This window comes from Triturus cristatus, chromosome 3_1 (assembly GCF_964204655.1).
Source record: "Triturus cristatus chromosome 3_1, aTriCri1.1, whole genome shotgun sequence".
Lineage (NCBI taxonomy): Eukaryota > Metazoa > Chordata > Amphibia > Caudata > Salamandridae > Triturus > Triturus cristatus.
The window spans coordinates 4518994-4539267 of record NC_140583.1 but is presented as its reverse complement, the minus strand read 5'-3'; the positions used below and the strand labels follow the sequence as shown (position 1 = coordinate 4539267).

Sequence of the window (20274 nt, the reverse complement as noted above, 5' to 3'; positions counted from 1 at the left end):
GAATGGGAGGTTCCTTTGGCAGCCAAAGCGGGGTTTTGGAGGAGAGAGTTCATAGACATTTTCACTCTCGTCATGCACGGGGCCGAAGAGGTCGATACTAGAAAAATGGGGGGTAAAGAGGAGGACAAGAAAGTGTGTTTTCAATTTTGGCCTGAGAAGAATATTGCCACGTGGGGCAAGCTTTCGCCATTCTGGTGGCAGTGATAATGGAAAAATACCCGGAGCCAGGGCCGGGGTTATTTCAATACGCTAGCATGATTACCAATGTGGCTGAGACTAGCGGGGGGAGGTGGGATGGCACCGCTATGACTGCAAACTAAAAAAAAAGATGGCCATGTGTCCAGAAATGGAGTGGGACCAATTGGAGGTGAGGCTTTTGGTCAAGTACATGGGAAAGCGCACAGTTCAAGGGACAGTCAAGCCAAGCACTTCCAACAGTGGGGGTGATAAGCCCAAGGATCAGAAGCAGGAAGCGAAGGGCCATTCCAAGAAGTCCTTTCGGGGGGGTCGCGGACGGGGCAAGAAGCAGCGAGCAAGAACAGTGTACAACGGGACCTGCAGGTTATACAACGCAGGGTTGTGCTCCTGGGGGAAAGCATGCAGGTTCTCCCACAACTGTAGCAAGTGTGGGGCCACCCATCCAACCTCTTCCTGCACCAAGCGAGACAGTTCAGCGCCACTTCTGGGAAGCCAGGATAAGTAGACCAGTCTCTCCCTCCTGCCCCCCCACACCACCTCCCTCCCTCCTGCTCCCACACAGCAGCTATGGCCCCCGTGCTCTCTGGCGGTGGGTCTGCTGCTCTACCCTTGGCTAAGGGTCCGTCCCCCATCATCATCGCCAACCTCCTCCCCCTTATCCATGAGTATCCTAACACCAAGGATAGATTGCTCCTCATTGAGGGGTTTGTGGAAGTATTCAGAATTCCGTACCAGGGCCCACTAGTGAGCAGGGACGCTGAAAACCTCAAATCAGCGAGGGATCAACCTGAGGTCGTGCTGGCAAAGATCAATAAGGAAGCTGCCCTGGGAAGGGTGGCGGGCCCCTTCAACCAGCCACCACTTAAGCACTTTGTTATCTCCCCGCTGGGGGTGGTATCCAAGAAAGAGCCGGGGGCCTTTAGGTTGATCCAGCACCTGTCTTATCTGGAGGGGGATTCTGTGAACTCATGGTTAGATGAGGGGATGTGCTCTGTGTCCTACTGCTCCCTGGACCTGGCGGTGGACATGGTCAGGAGGGCTGGGAAGGGAGCATGGTTGGCTAAGTCAGACATTGAGTCGGCTTTCCGCCTGCTGCCGGTCCACCCTGACAGCCAACGCCTCCTGGGTTTCAAGTGGCAGGGCAAAGTCTTCTTTGATAAGTGTATGCCCATGGGTTGCTCCGTGTCTTGTGCCGACTTCGAGGCGTTCAGCTCTTTCCTGCAATGGGTGCTGTTGAGTCGGTTCAAGGTTGAGGGTGTGACCCACTACTTGGATGATTTCCTGTTTATCGGGGGGGGGCAGACACGCAGGAGTGCAGTAGAGGCTTGCAGTGCTTTCAGGACATGGCTGGGCACCTGGGGGTTCCGTTAGCACCTGGCAAGATTGAGGGTCCGGCGCAAGTCCTGACGGTTTTAGGCATCGAGCTGGACACGATCAAGGGCGAGTCCAGACTCCCTACAGACAAGGTACAGGCGCTGTGTCAGGACAGGACATTCAGGCATTGCTGGGGAAAGACAAAGCCACACTGGGTGACATCCAATGCCTCTTCGGCAAGCTTAACTTTGCAGCGAAGGTGATCCCCGTGGGGAGGGTGTTTGCCAGGAGACTAGTGAGGGCCACCACCAGGGTTAAGAAGAAGCACCACTGGGTCCAGTTGGGGACAGGCTTGAAGAAAGACCTCATCATGTGGTGCGATTTCCTCACGCAGTTCAATGGGACGGTGATCTGGCGGGCACCCTGGGTGGACAGTCAGGAGCTCTGCTTCTTCACTGATGCTTTGGGTAGAGAGGGCTTTGGGGAAATTTTGGGCGCTGACTGGTGTAATCAGGAGTTGCCCAATGCCTGGCGCAGGTGAAACATGACTGCAAACATCACTGTCCTTGAATTGTTCCCTATCGTCATTGCGCTACATCTATGGCCTGAGACACTGTCAGACAGAAAGGTCATATTCTGGTCAGATAACATGGTGGTAGTACAGGCCATCAATCGGCAGACAGCCAAATGCCCGTTGGTCCGCTGCCTGCTCAGGGAGTTTGTCAGGGCTTGCCTGCGCTGTGATGTTGAATGCAGGGCAAGGCATATTGAGGGGGTCAAGAACGTGGCAGCTGATGCTCTTTCTCGTTTTCAGTGGCTCCGCTTCAGGGAGGCCTGGCCGAGGGCAAGAGCAGAGATGATCCCCTTCCCGGCACACCACTGGTGGATCTTGCAGTGGACCAACGATTGAGAGCAAAGGGGGAACGCACGCTGGCTCTAGGTACTAGGAAGCTTTATGGGGCACACCTGGCCACCTTCATGACAGTGTCACAATCCCTGGGACTTTCTTCTCTACCAATGGAGGGCAGAGTGCGGGCATTTGTGGTTTGGGCTAAGGAGCAGGGGAGGAGCCACTCCTGGGTGTGTGGCCACCTGCCGGCCGTGAGCCACGACGCCAAGCTGATGGGGGGGCTTGACCCAACTAAATCTTTTGTCATTTGGACGGCCCTCAAGGGGTGGGCCAGGGACGAGCCAAGGGCCCCCGACAGCAGGGCCCCTATTGATTTTGACATCCTCAAGGGCATGCTGGGCGTCTTAGATGGGGTCCCCTATTCGAAGTTTGAGGCGACTCTCTTTGCTGCAGCCTTCTGCTTGGTGTTCTTCTGCGCCTTTCGGATTAGTGAACTGGTGGCAAGATCCAAGACCGACAGTTCGGGGGATGCCTTAAGCATTCAAGATGTAGCCCTCACAGACACCCTGTCCATCCGCCTTCGGAAGTCCAAAACAGATCAGGGCTCTGACGGTGACGGGGGCCACCTCCAGAGCTGTGGCGGTGTTACTGGGTGATCTGTAAGCAGGCCGGTACCAAGGGTACCTCTGCGCGGCACCATAGGGGGTGCCAGTGCCAAATCCAAGGAGCCTCATGGGAGGGTCCTTGAAACCGTGTCGGCGCCCCGCTAGTCCTTTGGGCGGTCGTGGCCCTGCACAGCCGGGGGGTTTGCTATGCGACGCTCCTCCCTGAAAAGAGGCGTGAGTAAGAAGGTACCAACGGTCACGTGATCCGGGAAGAGGATCACTAGTAAGGGCAGCACAGGCGGGGTTCGCCCCAGTGCTGCCTGGCTCATCAGGCGGGCAGGCGGCCCAGTTGGTTGCCTGCCCTTGGATCGCCCGTAAGATAACCCACCTATTACATAACGGTGTATGTTATAAACCTGCAGCAATTTTACCCAAACAAAAAATTTGTGTTGTATGTTTATTCATGGGAAATGTATATTATGTTGGAGGGGTGGAAAAGGATGCCAATGACGATACTATGTCATGTGTGATGTCCGTTGTCCGCAGAATAGAATCCGTTCCCTGGTGGCCTGTACTGGGCAGTGATTTTTGTTGTTATTAAATATAAGAGTTAGCCCAGACAGATTAAACAATCCCTCACACTCTTTATTTTTGATTAAGCCTATTACTGTCTGACTCTTTGTCCCACTGTGTATTGCTGACGCCTGGGGTTTGGAGATGGCACTGAAATGAAACTCGCTCATTGTGCTTCGTTCTTTTTGTTGCAACAACAGGCGAAGACTTGAGGTGGACACAGTGTGGCGTAAGCACAAGCTTGAGAAGAAGATGGGGTACCCCACGGCTGCAGGTACCCACTTGCAGCCCCATCAAGGAGGTGCTAAAGCAGCTCACATGCATAACTCTGTGAGTCCTTGTGAGCACCCCAGAAATGTGGTGGACTGACACAGAATGTGGGGGACACCCCATGTAGCCGATGCCTGAAGGGCGCTCACCCTAACAAGCCCAGAACTTAGGAGGGCTGACCCCAAGCACCTTTCTGTATCTTATAATATACTGGGCAGGGGAGTCCACTCCATACCATCACATGCGATGGTAAGTGCAAGTTTACCCTGATGAGTAACGACGCTGAATTAACAGGTGTTTACTCGAATATTTTTTGAACAACAATATGTCGGAAGAATATCGATACAGTGCAACTATAGGACTCCGACCATGCTGCAGATATAACGGGGCATCTCGGCAGTGTCCCTTAATAGGAACAAATCTTTAGATATGGATATTGTGAAACAACACAAATGCCCAAGCAGACGTCCACTATGCAGACCGATCATTCCAGAACTACCTCACGGCTTTCAGGCCATCATAACATCTAAATATTAATGAAAATTACATTATGATGAAACTTCGGAACTGCCTCGTAACACATCACATTTGGACAGTACATCTTTCAAATCACACACATTTATGAATTTACTGACAATTTACAATACAATTGTTATATGGCCCTTAGGGACATTGCCGACATTGCTAAGTTAGCATGAGCTCTGCAGCCATGATGTTGCTTTTGCGCATGTTACTAAATGACTTTATTTTTGCAAAGACTCCGTTTATGCCTTTCATATGAGAACCGTCTGATTTTCACCTTCTCTGCTGCGTTCTCGGAGTTTAGTCTGAGCACGTTGTACAAAGTCAATAAACAATGCTCCTTGTTATTCTGTTCTGGTCAGTCCCGAGCACCTAGACAAAACACGCTAACACAGCTGATGCTGGCCGCTCGTGCTTGGATATTACGGGGATGCATGTTGTTTTAACACACACTTGGAGGGAGCCTTTCCATGGAGAAGAGCTATGCTGTTCCTATGATGTAAACCTTACATTTAGGCTTTAAGGTATGGGGTCTGCTGTCAAAGCCCAGATATCTTCTTTTATATAAATAAACTTCTTCCAGTCAAGGGGAGGGTGGTGAGGCCTTATGGTCCTTTTTCCACTGTCTTTATAAAATGACTTCCTCTTTTGTATTCTATGGAATTGTAACAATGCTAATTGTTTTGAGTTTATGCATTTTGCTGCTGGTAGTGGCTCGTATACTGCATTATAGAGCACGATAGTTAAAATAAACATTTTGAACTATTTCAGTGACTCTGCACATTCTTATTGTGGACAAGTACGAGTGAGCGAGTGTCTTGCTACCGTGATTCCTGAGAAAGTCTGGAGTGTTGTGTTCTGGGTTGTCTAATCATTTGTAGCTTCGTGATTTTGGAAGAGAACGAATGACACTATAGCTAGTCGGTTTTGGGATTTTGGGTACTAAGGTGATAGGTTGGTACACCCCTATACACCGAGGTCCTGTTTTCCTGTGCATAGTTCTGTGTAGGTGCAGAATTCCCGCACACAATAAAAGTGTCCACATAGACAGGACTGACTCAAAGACTGAGGTCTAACGAGATACATATGTACATACCACTGTCTATAAATAGAATCCTCCCAAAAAGTGTGAATACAGGAAATCCCTCCAGACACCTTCTGTAGTGAGTGCAAGAATGCCCACTTTAATAGCAGTAATCACTTGTGGTGCACAATCCGAAGTTCCCGGACAAAGAACAATATTCAATAAATGAACAAGAGGTAATTGTGGCTTGTAGGACCCAAACACACATATGTGCCCTTCCGTGTTTAAATAAACTGTCTCTCTTTAACCTCTACTTATCATAAGACTGAATTCATTTATTCAATACTCTTCTTCAAAGAATCAATCGGCATTCTTCAGGCGCAGTTACATTGATTGCTTCCTGTTCATTTTATTATATTTGCAGTACTTATTATGCTGTTTGGGCGACCCCAGTTCTACTACTTTCAGTGGTCTCTGTGCACTTCCCCACTAACACACAAACTGTTTTAATACACATTCACTTAAAATCAATAAAAATAATCATGAATAATCAAGTACCAAAGTTACCACATCATGTATCCTCGTGGCAGCTTCCCACCCTTCTTTTGATACCAATAAAGCTACAATTACAAGTTAGGCGGATTTAGGTGTGGGGTGACCGAGCTGCGGCATTCTTGTTCCCCGTAGCATCTCTGCACCCAAGTCAGAAGGGTACAAGTTTTGTCCCTGTAATGGAGGACAGTACGTGGATCGGAATGATACAAATGTACTTGTGAAGACAGCTTTCCAGGGACAAACCTGCGCCCATTACCACAAGTTCTAAAGTGGAGTAAGAAGTCTCTGTGGGCAGCTGGCTGGGAGGTTGAAAGGGGCCTGAGAGAGCTGTGGGCGGCCACGGGGAGCAATCCATATATAAGGCTCTTTTCTATGGAATTATCTTCCTTTACATGGTCACCATCTATACAGCCTTCCTTTCTTCGGTAGATTTTCAAAGTGAACAGATTTAGCATGAATGTAGAAAAATGACCACTCCAAATGTCCGGATTACAAGTTGAGACATTGCTTATCGCCCCTAATCACGATACCACTGGGCATATTATTTATCAGGAGTGATAAACAGCATCTATTAGGAGTTAATTGGGATTAACTTGTGGATTTTGGTGTTTAACACATCAAAATCCAAATGATATGGTAAATACTTAGGCTTTCCTGTTTTCAGTTTCGATTTTTGGTAAATTCTGGCGTTTTTTTTCCAGTGTCTTCCAGTGATTTCACAACCTTTTTAAATAGTGCTTAGCAGTGGTTACAAATTTTCATGCCATTAAAAACAACTGAAACAGTTTTTTTCCGCTGTTTTTATTATTTTATGTAAACATTTTACAGTCTTACATGCACACATAGCAATATACAATAATAATGGCTGGATGCTGAACGGACCCATATAGGGCACCTGACGAGTTGTTGGTATCTCAACTAGAGAAGTGATACATTATAGGCACTCAATGACATAAAACAGGAATGTATACGTTCAGAATACTTCTTATTGAATACCCAAGATCACCTTGAACCTTTCCCCCAGATACCTCAGAAAAATGTAGATTGCAATACAAATTACGGATCAGCCACTTTGGTTATCTGCGTTACCTTCCGGTTCTCCAGTTTCCTTCCCAACCAGATACTGCTGATATAGCCCCCAAAACCCTTAAGGTCAGTTCTGAGGGGGAATAGCTCATTGTCAATTTCTGACTGTGTGTTACAGCATAACATGTCATTGGACCAGTCCTCAGTAGTCGGAACTCAGCCTCTAGCCCAACATATTGCTATTCTGTGTTTGGCAAGTAGAAGACCTATCACAACCAAATGTCTAACCTCCTTTTTTAGTGTTTTTCCGGTGTTTATGGAATGTTTTGCTTTTATTATTGCTTGTTTTTCACACTGATAGTGCATGGTATATAGACAGATTACGTACTATGAGGTCCAAATACATTTTTGCAAATCAAACTTATTGCACTACACCATACAATACTTCTTCAGTGAGTCTCTGGTCATGCGTGTTTGCTCTTTCCTTCCCATGTAAACTTTTATCTGTGAAAAGGCCCTCTCAACACTGGCACTTGAGGCGGACAACAGCAAAACAGCCAGTACACAATTTGCTAACTCTGGCCACTGACATAGCTTCCCATGCCAAAACTGGTACACCTGAAGATTGCGATTCTCTGGGACAGGTTCTGCAACATATGCGTTGAACTAGGCAATATACCCACAGAGTTATTGAAGTGGTCAAAAATGGAGCAGTACCTTTTACATTTTGGAGACAAATTCCCCTTTATGGAGGGGATCTAGAACTTGTGCAGAGTACCACAGAGAGGCTTCATTGACTTCTAATGCAATGGTTAGCGAAGAGACATTACTATACATCATTGCAAGCCATTACTCATGGAGAGTAAAATACAATTTCCTGAATTGCTCCTCAACATTTCTTTGCTCACCAAGTGCCAAGCATTCTAACATGGAACATGTTGCAGTGCTAAATTCAATAAAAGTGTTGCCCAGCCTACCCTCAAAGAGATGTTTCACATCTACACCAATTACGCTGAACACCGGGTATACAAGGATAATTTCCAACTCTAGTTTTTTGATTATGTCCACTACAGCAGTCATGTTCTCCTGTAAAAATCTAAGAATGCAGTAGAGTATACTCTTTTCACATCATTAACAATCAATATGCGACCGAAGATCCTCACATTTCTTGCCTTTGGCATCATCACTAAGCACAAATTCTGTAAACGGTCGCCACATGGATAATATAGCATTCATGGCCTCTAGGACAGAGAATTACCGGCTCAATTACACAGTTGGATGGCTCTTTGATGCCACACAAAGCACAAAATGAGAAAAAATTGCATTTTAGTTCCCGCTCATAACAAAACGGTGCACGAGAATGGACTACAAAGTCAATAACATTCTTCCTTAACTCTGAGATTGTGAAGATGCTTTCAGCAAACCAGCTGGCAAGCGGCGAGGACCTCTTACAGGGAGCACTTCAGCTCAGGTATCCATTTTGACAGGTCATCGCACAACTTGTTCATATACGTAGCTGAATCACTACAAATACAAACAATATCACTCCAATCTTCGTTGAACTTGGTAAGAACCTGCTGTCATGTTTTCATCAGTATCCCAGATTCTTGGTGACGGCACTCTTTTCACGTATACCTGTCACTATACCTTGCATTGAATGTTTAAAGCCTGGGGTATTTGGCAATTCACCTACTATCCATACTGACTCTCTAGAAAAGTGGGCTGATGTATCAAAGGGGTTCACCCATTCTCAGTTTGTGAGTAAATGTGATGGTCCATTTTGGAAAAAATCGGTATGAAGCCAGACATTTTACCTATCAGTGAAAGAATCAAACATAGCAAAAATATCAAATATGATTTTGATATTTACTGATTCTCTACAGTTTATAAAATAAATAAATAAGACCTCAAACATGCATCTAAACCCTGCATCTTTAGACCAAAGATCACAAAACTGAAAAAAAGCAAAAGGAAGACACAATATTTTTGTGACATCCCTAAACAACAAAACTCAAGCAGAGTAATGTTAGCCTAGTCTTTCTTGCTGCTTACTTATATAACAAAGTTACATTGTACTGGCCCCTTCAGGAAGAAATAAAAATAACTCTTTCACTCTCCTTTTACTTTCTTTGAATGGCATTGTTTGTGGTTGAGCAGGTGCTTATCTGTGTTTATATGTTTACACTGATGAGGGCTATTTCCCTTTTTGTGGGTTTTATCAGTTAATAGAGTTTTAAACCTAAACAGGATAGCCTGTAAATACTGTATATTTTCCCATTAAATTTGAGCAGGTTTGACTAGCCAAAATTTAAAGAATGTAGGGTTATTTGACACATCCGTTAAATAAAACCAAACTTGTAAATCCGCCCCTGTGTAAACAAGGGTTATACTCGGGACGGAATTAACTGCCTAACTTGTAATCAGTACCTAATGGAAGAATACAGGCTCCATGTAGGCTTTCAAGCTGTGCAGTTATCAGCAAGCCATAGCACCAGCTCATATATAATTTATCAGGGTGCTCCCCGAAGTAGTGCCGTCAGGTTGGCTTTAAACTTACATAAATGTGATCACGAGACAGAACCACATTCCTGTTTCAGGGGTTTGTAAGAACAATGTGGTACACTGCAACAGTCACAGCATCAGCTCCTTTGAACCAGGTTCAGTATGCAGTGTGCTGCCTTGTAGGTTCTCTGTAGTGCAATGACAGATTTTACAATCACTGCCTCGGGCTGGTCCCACATTTACTGCACATGTATATTGTTTCAGGGTTAAAACTTCAATTTTGCATATGCTTCTTACATGTAATACGTGATGTTATGATGTGTCTTCTCTGAGAGGGATCTTTATGGTCCGTGAGTGAATGACATTCTTCTCACATTCACTCAACATGGATGTTTTTCTCATCCCATATTCACTGCATGTGTGGTATATAGACGTGTGTTCTCACTTGACTTTGGCTTGCTAAGTCGCTGAAAGTAATTCCACATTCAGGACATTAGCAGTAATTGCAGAAAATAGTGACCCACTTTCACTGCATGTGTGTGGGTTTTCGCCAGTGTGTTCTCTGATGGACCTGTATGTCCGATTAAAGTCCTCGCATCATACACTGCACTTGTACAGCTTTTCTCTTATGTGTATTCGTTGATGGCTCTTTAGGTTTGGCAACCAATTAAAGCTCTTGCCACATTCACTGCATGTGTATGGCTTTTCTCCAGTGTGCGTTCGAAGATGGTGCTGCAGGGACAGTGATCGATTAAAAGCCTTGCAGCATTCACTGCACTTGTATGGTTTATCTCCTGTATGTATGTGCTGATGCAATTTAAGATTTGATGAGCGACTAAAACTCTTCCCACATTCACTGCACAGGTATAGTTTTTCACCTGTATGTGTTCTCTGATGACGGGTTAGTTGTGATGACCGGGAAAAGCTCTTACCACATTCACTGCATGTGTATGGTTTTTCACCTGTGTGTGCACGCTGATGCTCTTTTAAGACTGATGATTGCTTAAAGCTCATCCCACACTCACGGCATTTGTATGGACTTTCTCCTGTGTGTGTTCGCTGATGGCGCTTAAGGTCTGATGAGTGATTAAAGCTCATCCCACATTCACTGCACAGGTATGGTTTTTCACCTGTGTGTGTTCTTTGATGAAGTATTAGATGTGATGACAGAGAAAAGCTCTTCCCACATTCACTGCATGTGTATGGTTTTTCACCTGTGTGTGTTCGCTGATGCCCTTTTAAGACAGATGAATGCTTAAAGCTCAATCCACACTCATTGCATTTATATGGGCTTTCTCCTGAGTGTGTTCGCTGATGGCGCTGAAGGCCTGATGTCTGATTAAAGCTCATCCCACATTCACTACATGTGTATGGTTTTTCTCCTGTGTGTGTTCGCTGATGGCGCTTAAGGTCTGATGAGTTATTAAAGCTCATCTCACATTCACTGCATGTGTGTGTTTTTTCTCCAGTGTGCGACCGTTGATGGGCCCCGAGACTTGATGAGCGACTGTTACCCTTCCCACATTCAGCACACATGTATGACTTTTCTCCATTATGTGTTTGCTGATGACACTGTAGCTGTTCTAACTGATTAAAACCCTTAATATATTCACTGCATGTATAATTATTTTTTCCTTTATGCATTCTCTGATGGACCTTTAGGTTTGCTAACTGATTAAAGCTCTTACCACAGTCATTATAGTTTATTGTTTTTTCTTGATTGTGTGTGCACTGATGGGTCCCAAGCCTCGATAGCAAATTAGAGCTCATTCTACAATCACTGATTGCGTATGTTTTTTCTCCAGTGTGTTTTTGCTGATGATGCTGTGGGTGAACAGACTGATTAAAAGATATGCCACATTCACACATTTGTATGGTTTTTCTCCAGAATGAATGTGCTGATATGTCCTAATGTTGGATGAGTGACTGAAACTCTTACCACAAACACAGCATGTGTGTGGCTTTATTCTTCTCTGCTTTAACCAATGGTTTTTGGAGTTTAATAAATATTTAAATATTGCTCCATATTCATTGCTTGAATCTGAATTCTCACCTGTATGTATTCCTTGATGGGATCTTGGAACTGAAACTCATCCTGCAGTCTTTGCACATGTATATGCTCATGTGTTTTGTCTGATACACCCCTAGATGTGATGAATAATTGAAGAGATCTCTGCATGTAGCAGATAGTACTACGGTGTTAGAATATCCAATTGATATGTTTCTTTCTGGAATTTTTTAGCACCTGAATATTTAGGAACAGATTAAAGAATGAGCAAGCATAAAGTACATTCAGAAGCCATCAGCATCCTGAGGCAGAGCAGATGATAGGTTTTCAGAGCTCTTGTGGTCTTTAGTTGACCAGGTTGGGAGTGTTCCAGGGAGTGGTCTGAAGTTAGGTGTATTTTTATTTAATTTAATTATAAAGATATTTCCAGATTTGTCCCATGTGTTTGTCAATTTAACAGTAGTGCTTAATGCCATTAAAAATTATTGATACACTTATTACATATGTGGATTAGTTCTTGGGCAGTATTTGAACATTCAGCTATGATTAATTGTTTGTACGCGTTCAGTTGTCTGGTTCACCATTAATGTTGGCCATACATTTGCACTCTCTTTCATTGCTGTGGACTGAGCATAAAAAGGAGTTAGGGCATTGCATCATCAAAGCAGCGGCGTATTTCAGAAAATGTATCATAACTTCACCTCGCTCCTGCAAGTAACCAGGATTTCCACCACCGTTGACACTAGATGCGGCAATCCGGTGCACTGCAATCACTGAACACTCAGCTTAGACACTCGCATCCACTGGAGTTATCATTCTTGGAAGTCAGATCTGCTTGCATGCACCATCCCGTGTCTTAACTGGATACTTTGGTCTTTGAACACTGAAGGAGTGTTGCAGGAGTTTTTTTGTAGATATTATTTCAGAATTGTTTGTTTTCATTCTTCTTTGGCTCCTTTATATGTTCTCATGGGTCCACTCTCTGTTGAATATAAAGAGATTAAAAAAAAAGATGTAAAACATTTACACTCTGTGAGGTATTGGGTGCATAAATTACAAAACCAAGCAAAACTGCCATTATTATTAAAACCAAAGGCACATTATCAGGACTCAGGTTGCCTCTTTGTGTCTAGGTATGAGAAGGGGTGGTTTTGAGCAGAAAAGGAAAGTATGTTTCACATGTACAGTAATCAATCATTGGTAAACAGTATCTAGTTCAGTAGTTGAATAAATAGTTCAAGATGGCTGCCGTTTTGGCATTCAGCGTTCAAGACATTTTGTTTTGGAACGTTCTCAGAATCTCGTCATTACTGGTACGTGAGCTACTCCGCGCACTTCAATTGAATCATTGGAGGAGACTAATGTCTCAACCATTATCTCGCTAGATCGAGTTTGGAGTCAGAAAAGAACAGACTTCTCCTACTCCTCATTTGGGGCAGAACAGTTTCCGATTTGATGTGCAGTGTTCCCATACTATGCTGTAGGAAAGTAGGATCATGGTTTTCCCTACTTTTTGCTGGTGCCATTCTGTTTTCGGACTAGCCTGACTGGGATTCTGCTAATAAGTCCCCTAGTCTCTGTACTTCCTCCCTAAATTAGACCATGGTGAGTATTTAGATACCCCACAGATTGGCTACTGGTGTACCCTTGTAAGTCCCTAGTATATGGCACTAAGGTCCCCAGGGCATAGGTACACCAGGGGTCCTTCGAGGGCTGGAGCATGTTTATGCCACCCATGGGAAACCACTCAGATTGTGACCCCAGGCCTGCCATTGCAGTCAGTGTGAGCTGGTGCTAGCACCACTTACGACAGATATACGTTTTCTTATACCTGAGGTCGCTGCACTTAAAAACTATAAGTCACCCTAAGACAGGCCATTTAATCTTGAAGGCAGGTTGCTTGGTTATAAGTGTGAGGGTGCCCCTGCATGAGCAGGAAACCCCTACAAATGCTGAAGTCCTTCTCCATGTGTTGTAATTGCATCAGCCATTACGATACATAGAGTGCCCATGTGTCATTATGTGATGGCTAACTCTAAACCGGCTATAGCGAACCTTGGCATGTTTGGTATCAAACATGTTAAAATCATACCCCCAACACCGTAAACAGTGTTGGAGGTATGATTACGTCCTCTGAGAAGCCCTACGTGCTCCTGGTACCAGTCTTCCAGAGTCTGAGAGCAAACTATGGCTGCTGCTGACCACAGACAAGATTATGCCCTCCTGCTGCAGATCCAAGCTCAAGCAGGGGAAGGTAGGACAATAGGTTTCCTGTCACAGGGAGGTGTGACCACCTCCCATACAGGACTTAGTGTACTGGGCCAGGGTGGGGGTGCTTGCCAGCGCCACTAGACTGCCTTGAAGGGCACATTTGTTGCCCTCCTAGCATACTCCAGTTAAACCATTTCTGGGAGCTGGCTCTGGCATGAAACTGGACAAAGGACATGGGAGTATCCTCCCCTATGTCCAGCCCCTCCTCTAGGAGGGATCCCTGAAACGTCCCAACCCTTTCCTTAGGGTACTTGTGGGTTGTTCTTTAGATTCGCTGTGGGACAAGATTCAGATCCGAAACCATTTCATCTTCAAACATCTGGATTCTTTGCACTTAGTTGGACTTCGCTTTGGAAACCGAGACTGCACCGGGAAGACTCCTGCTTCTCCTGGTCCTGCCTGTTTCTGCATCTTCTGTGCCTGTGCTCCTTACAGGTTCTTCTCCAGGCCTGTGGGCATCCAAGACACCCCAAAGAATCTCCCTTGAAGTGAAGGAGTCACTCACCTGCATTTGCAGGCATCGCAATGAAGCTGACAGGTCTGTTGTTCCTGAGCTCCCATGGACTCCAAAAGGTTCAGCAACACAGGTTCTGCAACTCCCTCGAGGCCTCCACTGTCTTCTCAGCAAGTTTGAAGTCAATATCCCTCGTCGGAACCACTGGAGCTGTACCCCTGTGCACTGCGTCGATTTGCAGTTGCCAAGGCTGGTTGACTTTCTTCTCCAGAGATCTTCTGGCTCAAGAAGCTCCAGCCTCCAGCATCTCTGGCTACCAGGATCTTTGTCCTCACCGCATCCTCTGCACCGTGGGCCTGCATCATTGGTGAGCTGCTCGAGGTACTCTTGCATCTCCTGTGCCTTCTGTCAGTGGGTCCTCTTGAGGGTCTTCTTTGTCTTCAGTGGACTCCCTTATTTGCTCCGGGCCTACTTTGACTTTCCTGCACTTGGTGAGTCCTTTGCACCTGGCTGGTCCAGACACAGCACCTTTTTCGTCTGCCACGTTAGTTGCCGCTGTCATGGCTTGGGATGTGCCCGCCGGACACCGACCCCCTGACTCATCACCTCTGACGTGGTACAGCTCGTGAATGGCTTCTGGTCTTTCACATCATTGTCTGGTCCACACACCTCCAACGCGAAGGTCACCAACTCTCAAGTATCTTCCGACATCAGTGGGCATTTGTCCTCCGTGCTTCCTGGTCACTCCTGAATGGCATAGACACTGTCCCCTCTGCTTGCATGTACCTCTTATCCTGAATCCACCCTTGGATTCCACCAGACTCTTTCACCTTCTTCGCCAGCGGCATCTTTACTGAAGTCCTCCAATGTGGTCTACGGCGGTTTCCAAAGTCACTTCGCACCTATGTATCCGGCTTCCCTGGTGTACATATCCACTCCAACCTTCCATCTTCCACTGGGTTTCTTCAGGGTCCTCTGGGAAGGGTCCATTTTGAAAACTGCAAACGCAACTTCCCCATTGACTTGTATTGAGCACACGGTCGTGTTTCTACTCTACACACGGCCTCAGCGGGGTTCTTTGGTACTTACTTCTAAGTCTTTGGGTCCAGTCGCAACTTAGGTCATGGGTCGCATTCCACTTTATTAGTATATGCTTTGGTCTCCCCCTGGAGACTACTGTGCATTTGTGCTACTTTTTGTTAGTTTTATATAGCGCAACTAGACCCGAGACATCGGGTATCAGAACGCTTTACACGAGCATGAGTTTCGTTACAGAAGAACACATTAATTTTTTGTTAGGCAGAGGGAGATTAAGATATTTGCCCAGAATGACAGGATGTTGAGCGTCATTACCGAGACTCGAACCCGGTTCCCAAGCTTCAAGGTCTACCGCTCTAGCCGTAAGGCTACATCCTACTTACATGTTCTATTGCTGAAGTATTGAGTGTATTGTGATTATATCTCCAGGGAGGAGATATTGCAATGGGTTAGTGAGTGTTTATAATAAATACATATTTTTATAACTACACTGTGTGGCTCTGTTTCACTACATGATTAGTTCTGGTAAAACAAGCTGCTTTACACTCCTTCTGGACTAAGCCTGAAGGCTGCTCTCCATAGCTACCACTTAGAGAGCGTTTTATGGGTGTCTATGACCACTAAAATCACCATAAAGGTTGTCTGGATCAATGCAGGGTTAACACTAACATAAGTGAGCACCATATAAAGCCAGCCTCCTACATTGGTGTGCAGAGGTTGGGATTCAAGCCTGCTTTGTTTTACCAGCTAATCTAGGTGTGGAGTAATTGGAAAACCATCACTAGCATTAGGCACATATAATATTTTTATAGACAAGTAACTTCTACGGAACTAGTAGACTGGCTGCTAAGGGTTTAACACAACCCTTGCTCCAACCTAAGGAATTTTAGTTTCCACTAGGGTAGGTGTTAGGTGGGTGAAACAGCACACTACACCTAGTCACCATGCCTTTAATTTTGGATCCCAGTGGGTCACAAGCCTCTAGATACAGTGGTCTAACGTTCCAGGAACTAAGGGCCCTGTGTACTTCTAGAAAAATAAAGGCAGGTAACAACCCCACCACAAAGTACCTCTTAGAACTACTAATCCAGGATGACCTCCAGAATCCTGACAGGTCAGAGGAACAGGTGCATGTGGGTGGGGGGGGGGCTCCAGAAGAGATGTCAGGGGGTGTCCACCTAGTCACCTTAATTCGGAGTATGGCCAGGAGGAGTCTGGGGACTAAACACTGGCACATTCTGTTCTCCCACGAAATGGTGCAGATGGCACAGAGGGTGCCCCTTCATTCTTCCAGAGAGGGTTCAGAGTGGGCAGAGGAGGTCCAGGCCTTCCTCTGCCAAGTCCAATGGTCCAATCATTCCATAGGGAACGCCATCTCTAGCAAGCGCGTGGACTCCTTGGAGAGGGAATACCACATGATCAAACTTGGGAGAGTTAGACTCAGGCAAAATCAGTTGGCCCTTGATAACGAGACCCTGAAGTACTGAAAGGTAGGAAGAAACTGGGACTAGATGTGAGAAAGTGCCATCTTTCTTGCATGGTTGCCCCCACGTTTTGCTGAATTGCTGATGTACTTTGACTGAGTGTGCCCTGGACTCCTGCCAATCAGGTGCCCAGGGCCTATGTTCCTTCCCTAAAACTGCATGCCAGCCCAAACCCAATTGGCATCTCTGGCCACAGGTCAGCCCCTGGTAAATGGTACTATAGGTACCCAGGGCACTGTGACCAGAGAAGGCCCCTAAGGGCTGAAGCACTTATTGTGCCACCCTTAGAGGCCCTGTACCCTTACACACACACATACACTGCCTTTGCAGGCTGTGTGTCTGGGTGCAGAACTAAACAGAGAGTCGACAGGGAACACATCCCTGTGTGCCCTGCTCACAACACACACTGCCCTGGCATACATCAGCCACCCCTCTAGCTGGGTGCCCTATGCCAGTGGTGTGGGCACAAGTGCATGAGCCCTGTGCCTCTACAGTACCCAGGTCCATTCATGGGCACTGTAAGTGCAGTGCTGCCATTTAAGAGTATATGGTGCTGGGAGATCGTCATCACGAACTCCACAGCACCATGATGGCTGCACTGAAGACTGGAAAGTTTGGTATCAAACTTCTCAGCACATTACACCCGCACTGATGCCAGTGTGAGATTTAATGTACAATGCACAACAGAGGGTATCTTGGAGATGCCCCCTGAACCTAACCTACAATTCACGTCTGGTCTGAGGGGCCGCCTAGGCTGCCACACTGCAGATATGTTGCTGGACCCATGGGTAGAGAGTTATCCGCTCTCCTGGGTCTGCAACAATGCACATCCTGGGTGAGGTGCTAGGCCTCCTCCCCCAGGATGGGCAGGGGAAGTTTCAAAGGCATTTCGCCTTTGTGAGCTTCTCCAGGCCACTTGCTGTACTCAGCAACTGGCCCCTACCAGTTCTGACCCCCACTCTGGTGGGAAGACTGACCGGAAACCCCAAGAAAGGAAAGGGGGTGTGCCAGCCTCTGCCAACCCCACCCCACAGGTGGGGGAGGCGAGGTGAAGCACATCTCCGGGCTCTCGCCATCTTGAAGATGGGAAACCCTGCCCAATCAGGACAAGGCTACTGCCCCCTCCCACAGGAGAGTCGCAGAATAGGGGGTGTACCCACCTCAGGGCAGGGACCCATTGATCCCTGCCCTTTACCTACCTGTAACACCCCTAAATCTAGTATTTAGGCACCCCCTGAACCTTCCTTTCTTAGATCCTGATTTCAAAACAAGAAAGAAGAAGATCTGCCATGCAGCTGCTAACAAAAGGACGATACCAACTGACTTGGCCCCAGCCCTAAAGGCCCGTTGATCCTTGAACCTGCTCCTGCTAAATCCCAGCATCTCCTGCGGACAGCAACCTCAAGAACCCCGGAGGACCTGCCTGCCTTGACCTCTTAGAGACTGAGACTACCATGAGCAGAGGCTTTGCTCGAACAACAATACCTCTGGTGCCAGCCAGGAACTGCGAACCCTGCACCCTCTGCACCCGCCGAGACCGGCCTGTGCCTGAGTGAACAAAGACCCTGAGGACGTCCCCCCGGTGATTCTGACCTGGAATCCAGTGCCCAAGGACCCTCCTCGACGACCCGGACGACGCCTGCTGCCTCGGATCCAGGGACCCGTCCAACCGCGACCAGCAGAGGGTAAGATTTCCCGACGTCAAAAGATACCCCTGCACCCAGCGCCCTCCGGCCCCCTGTGCCCAACTCCGGGGTGCCTACCTATCCTCCAAGATCCCAACTTACCCCTCGAAGTGTTGATCACTCCTGAAGATCCTCTGTCCCTGAGCCTGCAGCCTTTGTTCACTTTCCAAGTTCTCCATTGAATAACATTGAGCGCCCGACGGCTCAAAAGCACCCTGTACCCAGCCACCCGAGTGCCCCTGGCAGTGCAACCTTTGTCCTAATCTACTTCCCCATTTGCCCTGAGCAACTGACCAGGAGCCCAGCACCCACAACCAAAGGCCCCCTGCCTCTCATTGGATAACATTGGGCCTAACTACCTCTGCACCTGGCTGCCTCAGTGCCGCTGAGGGTGTACCAACTGTACCTACCTGACCCTGGGAGACTCCTAAGTCTATGCCCAGGACCTTAACTCTGCCAGCCGAGTACTTACCCAAAAGCTGATTACTCACTTTTCTTCCATAGGGTAACATTGGCTTCTAAGTGTCGATTTTTGCAAACTACAAATATTCTTTAAAAATCATACCAACTGTGAAAACGTAATTGCTTACCTGTGTTAGATGGATGTTCCAGCCCTGAGCCTAGGAGCCCAGCCCTGGATTACAAAAGTAACGAGGACATACTTTACCCGTAACTTGAATTTTCTCACACTAGAGTCCCATGGTGGCAGCAACAGTGTACCTAGAATCAGGGAACCATCCTTTGACAATAGGAACCTGAGCAGGTTAGTACCTCCCTACCAGGAAGAGGTGATATCCAGAAATGGATGTCTGCCTTAGAGAGGGCCTGCATATTTAAGAAGGTACCTCAAGAGTAGTGGGCAGCTATCCTGTGGCTAGCCTTTTCTAACTAAGCTGCTCACTGTTAGAGAGGAGGATGCTGGTAATTACTCAGTCTTGAAGAGAGCTCTCATAGATTGGTTTGGCTTAACCATTAAACAATATAGGATTAAGTTCAGAGACACCCAGTAGGCACACACCCAGGACTGGGTAGATTTAATTGACAGTGCTATTAAGGCTCTGGAAGGCTGGCTTCACAGAACTATGAGGGATTGTAGAAGAGGGAGCGAATTCCTAATAATTTTCAGAATCAACTACTGCACCAGTACCTGGTGGTCTCTGAGCTAACCTCTCCCCAAGAATTGGGAAATAAGGCAGACCAATGTGTCAGCATCAGGGTTAAGCAGGAAAACCATGGTGGTGGAGGTGACCAGAAGATGCAAGATTAGTCTAAACCCCAGGAGAAGGGTGGGGAGAAAGGCAAAGACAAAAAGGAGTCTTTTCAAGGTCCCCAAATTTTCAAGAAGGGTGAAAAGAAAACTTGGTGTTATTTATGTAATGAAAAACCCAATGGACAAGAGATGCGGATTGTCCCAAGGCCAAGGAACCTACTACCGCTGCCCTAAGGCAACTGCTCCCCCTAGCACCAGTGGTAGTACAGCAACCAGGGGGTTAGTATGGTTAACCTTGGGCTCTGTAGTGGGTTATGGACTAGTCAGAACTCCCACTGCGGCTGTCCTTGGCTGTGATGGTGTCATAGATCTTGCCCCTTAATAGTAAGTCCCACTAACTTGGGCAAGTACAGGCAACAGCCTTTAATTAATGGAAAGGAAGCTATGGCTTACAGGGACACAGGGGCCAGTGTCACAATGGGGACAGAGAAACTTGTGTCCCCTGAGCAGATCATACTTGGTCAGTTGTACCAAGTAACCAACGCTAGCAATGTCAGGACTGATCACTCCTTGGCAGTTGTGTTTTCTTCCCCATATCTACCAGTAGATTGTCTGTTGGGCAATGATTTAGACACTTCAGCCTGGTCTGAAGTGGAGTTCAGGACACATGCAGAGATGATGGGCA

The 20274-nt window shown here is 46.7% G+C and overlaps 1 protein-coding gene across 1 annotated transcript; it reads right to left on the bottom strand.

Moving 5' to 3' along the window:
* Positions 1–6709: 6709 nt before the first annotated feature.
* Positions 6710–11416, bottom strand: LOC146859574 (uncharacterized). Its single transcript, XM_085646503.1, has one exon. The coding sequence runs from the start codon at positions 11306–11308 to the stop codon at positions 10037–10039; it is 1272 nt and encodes a 423-aa protein (XP_085502629.1). The 5' UTR covers positions 11309–11416; the 3' UTR covers positions 6710–10036.
* Positions 11417–20274: the final 8858 nt, after the last annotated feature.